At 37.8% G+C, this 7693-nt stretch overlaps 1 protein-coding gene across 1 annotated transcript in view; it reads right to left on the bottom strand.

Annotated features, from left to right (window-relative positions):
- Positions 1–227: 227 nt before the first annotated feature.
- The window catches only part of LOC125179364, a 56806-nt gene continuing 49340 nt past the window's right edge, over positions 228–7693 (bottom strand). Inside the window, exons 3-4 of the mRNA XM_047885110.1 lie at positions 693–927; positions 228–244 (exon numbers count right to left, since the gene is read on the bottom strand). Of these exons, the coding sequence (XP_047741066.1) occupies positions 228–244; positions 693–927 (252 nt within the window). The remainder of the gene's footprint in view (positions 245–692; positions 928–7693) is intronic.

Below are 7693 nucleotides of genomic sequence, written 5' to 3'. Positions count from 1 at the left end.
ATTTTTCATTTACTTTTAATATCGAAGGACATTCTGATTTTCGTTGATTCTGGATTTGATCATATATTTTGGTAATTTCATTATCTCTTGGCAAAAAAATTATTCAATAAGTTGGGAAGCAAAATAATTTATGAAGCAAGAAGATAGATTTGTCTTGATTCGTTCAATCGAGTATTATTGTAGGGATGTGTTGAAATTATTGATTTTAAAATTATTGATTTATGGGTTCAGCCCATGGCTTGGACTGAACAAATAAAATAAAATAAAAAACATTGAAAATTAATCAAGTCAATTTGCTGAAGAACACCAACAGTGAGACCTGTAAATGAAATTTTTGCGTTCAATAAGCCAAACAAATCGGAATAATACGTAGGTCGGACATCAAATGCATTGGTTTATATTTAACCTAAAATAATCCGGGGAAATTTTTCCTTCTCTACTTCTCTTCACGAGTTGAGGGGAAAAAAAGTCAAGTTCAGCATGAGTTCAAGTTTCGTTCCTCAGAATTAAATTTGAACTAAACGAACCGAATATTTTCCTGCTTCTTCAGGGAGGCAGGAATACACCATCACTGGATTTATTTCACTGAACATTTGAAAACAATAACTATTCTTCAAGTACAGTGACATGAATGTTATCTTGAGCGTCACATCAGAAATACGGACTAAAAACACACGGCGTAGCAGACCGACCTTTTCTCCTGGTAGGAAAGCCGTTTGAAGATGTCGATCTGGGCGAATCCAGAAAAGAAAGTTGGGTGTAATCAGGGCCTCCTTGCAGACCCTGGCCTGGGGCCATGGGACCACATGATGAAGAAGAAGCCCCACTCGGGTCGTCCTGGGGCCCTCTGGCGCCCCCGTAGACTGCCGCTGCCGCCTCACTGAGACTTCTTGAGATGTGCGATACTCGGCCGCCCTCTAGTAAAGTCTGCAGGGGAAATTAACACTTGAGTTTTTTGTAATTTGTTAATTCAACTTACGCAGTACTCATATGAGCATTTAATAAAAAATTTATTACGGGGGACTTTTATCGCTGCATTTGGCATTAAAGAAACTTAGCCCAGCTGCCCCGTTTGTAAATTTATTTTAAAATTCACTGACATTTTTATTTTTTATTAACTGCTAATTTGAGGGAATAATTTCAAATTCATTATTCTAAACAAGTTATGTATAGAAATAATTTCTCTAAATTCTGTATAAAAGTCCCATGCAAAAGTCCCCAAAAACATGGGACGTTTGTTGTTAAAACATTCTTTTAGAATTCCCTGTCTCTAAAATATGTATCCACGCCCATCAAACATCAAGCTTTCTTCCGAGATCAATAAAAATGGTTCATATTCGTCATCATGATTATTATTATTTTACGAAGCAGTTATCGTGGCGTCTGGTTCAAACGAATTTCGAAGGCACGTTGCACATAAGTTCACTAGCAAGCGAAAAATAAATAGACACGATATAGGATGAGAACGGAAGAAAAACATGTTTTGACATCCCACAGCTATTACCTCTATATAAATGGCTTTATTTCAAGAGTTATGGCTACTTCAATAGCTTATAATTCTTTATTTCATTCATCTAACCTGTTGATAAAAAGCTTATAACTATATTAGTTATTTAACGATCATAGTTTTTAACTTTCATATAAATTAACCTATCGAGTTTGTGAAACCGGACAATGATGAGAGAATAATTGATAGTCATATCATAATATATTATAATTATCGTAATAATTATCATTATTATATCATATATCGCAATAAAATAATTGATTGATCTCCTCATGTAACGCCTGACACGTCACGCACGCCGAAGAACTCTCCTGTAAAACATAACAGTACAGATCACCCGCCTCGAATGCGTCTGCTTAACAGAATAATCCGAGCCTATATGAGAACTTTGCGTTGTCTTTCTAAAAGAATCATTCATTTTTAAATAGTGCCGTCCGAGGTTGCTGCTGTTCTAATGGTAAAAATGAACGCGGAAAAATTATTAAACAAATGCGAATATTTTACGAGTTAAATCATTAATATTCCTTAATAATCTTATTCTCTAGATGTATGCAAAAATGTAAAACGTGGTATCGAAATGCTGTAAAAAATAGACTATTTACTTAAGTCCTAGCATGTGTTTTAAAGTACCGTATGCATTTTAAGGTACCGTATGCATTTCTTGTCGTATGCAATGTTGGATGGGTTAATTATTAAATTCTATATCAATGTCCTATAGTTGATATATTAAATTTTATGTTTCTAAATGCCCTGCAAAAACTTCCACTATCAAGTTGAGTGCTGGAAAATGAATAGTCGGCAACCCAGGCTGGTGCATCATGGACTATTCTCTTCAATCAACTGTGAATCTGGTCTGTTAAATAAAAACTAATCAATGCTATCGCTTTATTCGTTTGTGAGGTAGGCAAGAGATCCAGTTTGCTGACTATTGCTAACGAGCAACGCAAATTTTAAGTTCAGTTTTCGTCGAGAGCGTCGCTAATTGGCAAGCATTTGGAAACACAGCAACTGGCGCGACACAGGCTGCGGCATTTGCGTAAAGAAACGCTGTTGTTGAGTGGGTCCAGACTACCTCATTAGCCTGGGCCATACTTTCAAAAAAAAAATAAGAGATCGTAAGTTCATCAGCCAATGATTGACGGTTTTTCAAGCAAAATCCACCAATCATAGACAAGAAAATAGAGCGTAAGTACTTATATATACGTTCACTTAGCGAGTTTCGAAAGTATGGGCCCAGATCTGACCTTATGATGAGTTTAGGACGTCTTAGTCCAAGGTCACGCTGATGCGCCGCCTTCGTCGTCCTCCGTCTCCGAGTCGTCGTCGGATGTAACGTTGGACGTGTTCCGTCTATTTGCCCTCATTTGGGCCAGCTGATGCAAGATGCTGTCAACAAAGCCGTCAGAGTTTCCAGATTTCGATCTCAATTCTACAGTGCTTCTTGCAAGGGAGTTCCTAAGGTAGACAATTACTCCACCCTTCTTTCTCCCTTCTTTCCGGTCCGCGCGGTAGTGTTGGAATCCTTCCATTGTAATTTCTGCATCGAGAATATCTTTTCTTAGGTGCGACTCCGTTAGTGCAATCATAAAGATCCCACCCTCGTCGGCCATCTCACGCAGCACGCCAATCTTGTGACGCGCTCTCAGTGGGAAGAGCCCCCCGATGTTGGCCAGCAGAATGCCAGACTCTTCCCTTATTGGTGCGCTTACCTGCGTCTCCACCACTCTGCCTGGCGCCCCTGGCCCAGCAGCTCCTGCATCTGGCGTCTGTTGGTGCAGACGCGTTTAGGTGATACCGACGTGAGACCAACACCAGAGTGTTACAGCAGGTAAACAGTTACTTGGAAAGTTGGAAGATATGTAAAACAATGACTCTACCCCATTATGATGTTATGTAGATTTGATACTACGTATTTATTATTTTATACTAACGTGTACACACGATCGATCATATTCAATCTAAAAACAATTGCTGATGTTTGTGGTAAAATCTCGTAGTAGAAACTATAAGCAGGAGTGGCTTAGGTCTTCCTAATTTTTATCTGTTGGATACATTTTTTTAAGGACGATCATTTGGTGCTCAGTAGTTGTTTGCATTCAATCACGTGATCACAGATTTGTCCGTTTCTATAGAAAGTATATCAGTGTGGGCTTCAACACGTCTTCAACCTAGGGTCATCAAAAATAATTAATATAGCATTGATCACAATTTTGCTTGATTCAACAGATTTTACGAAATTCGTTCAAACCTTATAACGAACAAAGCGTAAATATATACTTGAACACCGTTGGCGTAATAGAAACATACTACATCCAACACTGAAAGTTTTCGACACTGTACCTCGCTCGCGTATTCCTGCGGCTTGCCAGCAACCGCCTCTCGGAAGAAAAAAAACAAAGGCGAGAGAATTACCGTTTATTTCCTTGTCTGGACTTCAACTGACACGAACGGAATTCTAATCGACCTTAAACTTCAGTCAAAATGAAGGAAATTGGCCTTGAGACGTGCCCAAATTTTGCACAAAGGCAGAACCACGCTGTGGGATGTTCTACCAGCTACAACCTGGTTCTGATCAAACGCTAATCACAGACGTGCCCAACTATAACGTCGAAGAGTGTTCTTTTGCGCGCTCTGTACGTTGTATTTCGGAGCCTGTAGCTATGTTATGTGTTACTGAATGATCAAAAATTTGCTTGCAGCAGCCGAAATTGAATGAGATTTATATTCCATGATGCAACCAACTCGAGTGTAACAGATGAAATGCGTCCCATCTGATGGTCCAGGCTTTTCCTTACATTGAAAATTATCTACAAATGTTACCATTCACACAAATGAAAATCAACTGCTTGTATTTTAGTCGCCCGATTACAATTTCATGCCTTTCGGCCGAATACTTTCGCTTGCCATAATCGCAACTTTCTTATCTTAGACAACCTCCTTTCGCAATTAAGCATGAAATTTACGACTGGTCTAGCACCATTTAATCATTCTCAGTGCTTAAGTTGGTTAGCATTAAGCCTGATGGCCACGACTAGACTTAAAGTCCATAATTCGCCGTAATACATGCCAGGTTTGGGAGGAAAATATGGCCGCAGTAGCGTAAGGCAATCAATCCTGGTCAGATGAGATGCTCGCTCCAGGAATCAGAAAATACTTCCTATATCTCGCCAAACAAAGAAGAGTGAGCAACCCTCCATTAGAGGGGCGTAAATTGGCCTGGCTTGAGGGTGGCCGTAAACAAACCTTAATGCATAAGCAAGCGATTTCCTGACGAGCGACTAACATCTCTAGAAATAATGGCGGGTCTACAATAATTATTATCAACTATAGGGTATATTTTTATATTTTCTCATTGGCTTCTCAGTTTCTGTAGTTAATTTCCTAAATTAGAACTAAATGTTCCACATTTCCTTGGGCCTTATCGATCATAAGCCATAATAACACTAGAGTTTGAAAATTATTTGAGTACAAATATATCAAACCATCGCCATCGCTACTTTTTAAATGCAGTTAATTCAAATTGTGTATAATTGTATGGGTGATAAACGTTCACTATATGTATTCAGTGTTCGACAGTGTCTGATAATACTAATCACAGCTGAAGCGTTACTAATCAATACCAATTAACTTGCGAAGTATGTTAGTCAAATGGTTTCGTATCTCACTCTTACTTCAGGCGTTCATGAATAACATTGATATTTTCGAAAGAATTTCTTTCTGCCAAGTTCCAAGAATTCCTTCTTTGAGTAGAATTAAAATTCACGGAATCCAACATGGAATCAGCGCTTGTTTATTTGTCGCTCTTACCGGACTTGGTTGAAAGAAAAGCTCGAGCAAAACAGAGTCCGTTCATTAGGGACTGCGCTATGACAAATCCTTTTTTAATGGCAGCCGTTCGAGTGAAAGAAATTAAATTTTCTTGCCACAAGAACTTTGGAGAAGACTTGAAGATTGCTCGTTGAATCAGGAATAAAAATTGGGATCTTTTGCGCAGCAAAATTCAAGAGGGTCCTTCACGACAGCATTCGAGCGGATGTTTCTTTCAGTTGAGCAATTCGACATCAGATTATGTGGATTAATATCTCATTAAGTGATAAAATTTAGAATTTTTTTAATCTTTACATTCCGGTCATACTAAGCGAGAAATAATGATCATGATTTAATCAAACACTAATCATTCTCAAACCACAAAATCCACATCATTTCACCTAGCAGCGCAAATTGGCTGGAAATGTCGTAACAAGTGTTTCCGCTCTGTCTTAGGGCCGAAATTACTTGAGAAATATGACAGGAATTTTCCCGTGAAACTACCAAAGCTATCGTCAAAAGTTACATTGGCTGGGCACGGAATGCCTTTTCCAGCAAAGCCCTAAGACCTTCAAATTTAAACTGCAGTTGCACCTTAGCGCGGTGCTTAGTGTTACGCAAGCTAAGTGCAATACTGCTCGGCAATATTTAAGGCCGCTCAACGGTCAAAGTGTTGCAGCTCAGTAAAGTTTTATGCAACAACTTTGCTCGTTGCGCCACACAAGCGCCAGCCAGGGGCCTGTGCTCCATTTAATCGTTCCCAACAACGGTGTTCGCTCCTCCAAACTTTGCCACCTCATGCAGCGTTCTGAACCACGACTCCTTCAACTACAAACTAAATCGCTTTGCTTTGAATCATAATTTTATATTATTATAGTTTCGCAAACACGAGCCAGTGCGGTTGTGTTTCAGAACTACGAAATTTGTGAAGATTAATAAACCTTACCTAAGTTACATTCCAATAAATTTTAAAATTTTTTGCCATGCGTCATGGACCATGCAGCATTTGTTTTATGATTATTGACCTAGAAGAAGCTCAAGCGACTTTCACTGAGTTTTCGCTTAGAAGCACTATGGAAAATGACCATCATATTTAAATTGTAAAATTTAAAAAAGATGTATTTTAAATTTTTTTAATATATATTATTGCCTCATTTAGCTCGTTGCCTTTGACGGCCTTTGATGAAAGTTTTCTCTAAAATATACAACGTCACAAACAAAAACTCAGTTTTCGATTAACGCTTTATTTCGAAAAAAGTCATTTGATCCGAAAAATATTATAAAAAATATAACTCAGTACTCACTGCAGTGAGTGACAGAGAGCGGATTTTCTCGTCGATGAAAACTTGAGGTCACGGACAGACAGACAGACAGACAGACAGACAGACAGACAGACAGACAGACAGACGGACAGACAGACAGACAGACAGACGGTCATGGCGAGCACAATAGTGCATTTTTCCATAAATGATTAAAAGCACTAAAACACAAATTTTTTATAGATTTACAGTGAAACTATAAAACGATACCATAAAATGATCATTTCCACGTACGTGGGACTCTAATAGCTCCGTGTGGACGTTTATTTTAGGAGGATTTTCTTTTCTTAATGTCTTGAGAAGTGCCCGGCATGTCGGTGCCAGATTTGTGTCCGTTATGCAAATCAAAGCGAACGAAAATACACCGAAATAAAATTCCGCTGATGCACCCGCTCATTCCCTCGGAATATTTATCCTAAAGGAACGATTAATGCAGATTGTTCCAAATTCTCTCTGAAGGAATGCAATCATAAGCCATATAAATACACAAAAAGCTCGATTGGTTAACAATAGTTAATAGCAAATGACGCACCGTATTTCTTTTGCAAAACGTTATTCTTTGTCTTGAATAATTACCTATTATACGATGATTAAAAATTTTCATCATGAAATAATTCCAAACAAACATGCAATACGTAAATAGATGAATTTTTTGTTTTGATGATGAATTAATTCAATTCATTTTAGATGAATTCATTTGGATGAATTTCCTCACGTCAAAACGATTTACTCACGAAATTTATTTATAAAATCACTTTCAACCTTTAATTCCTTAGTCCTCCTAATGAAATAAAAGTTACGCATATTTGTATTTCAACTTGCATCATCGGTTGGCTTCGTTTCCATCAATAATTAATTAGCGTTAATCAATTTTCAATCAAAAACATTATAAAAACATGTGAGTATGAACATAATAACCATGTACAAAACTATGATAACAAATCTAAACATAAATTTAAAATAATTTGATAGTATTTTAAAGCCTCTATCTTAGTTTTATTGAATTGAAATTGAACCGTGGTCTTATTTTTCCATGCAACGTTTGTGTGCAAGTCGTGAG

This window comes from Hyalella azteca, unplaced genomic scaffold (assembly GCF_000764305.2).
Source record: "Hyalella azteca isolate HAZT.00-mixed unplaced genomic scaffold, Hazt_2.0.2 contig2100, whole genome shotgun sequence".
Classification (NCBI taxonomy): domain Eukaryota; kingdom Metazoa; phylum Arthropoda; class Malacostraca; order Amphipoda; family Hyalellidae; genus Hyalella; species Hyalella azteca.
Note: the sequence above shows the minus strand (reverse complement) of the source record. Positions and strands in the feature narration are given on the sequence as shown.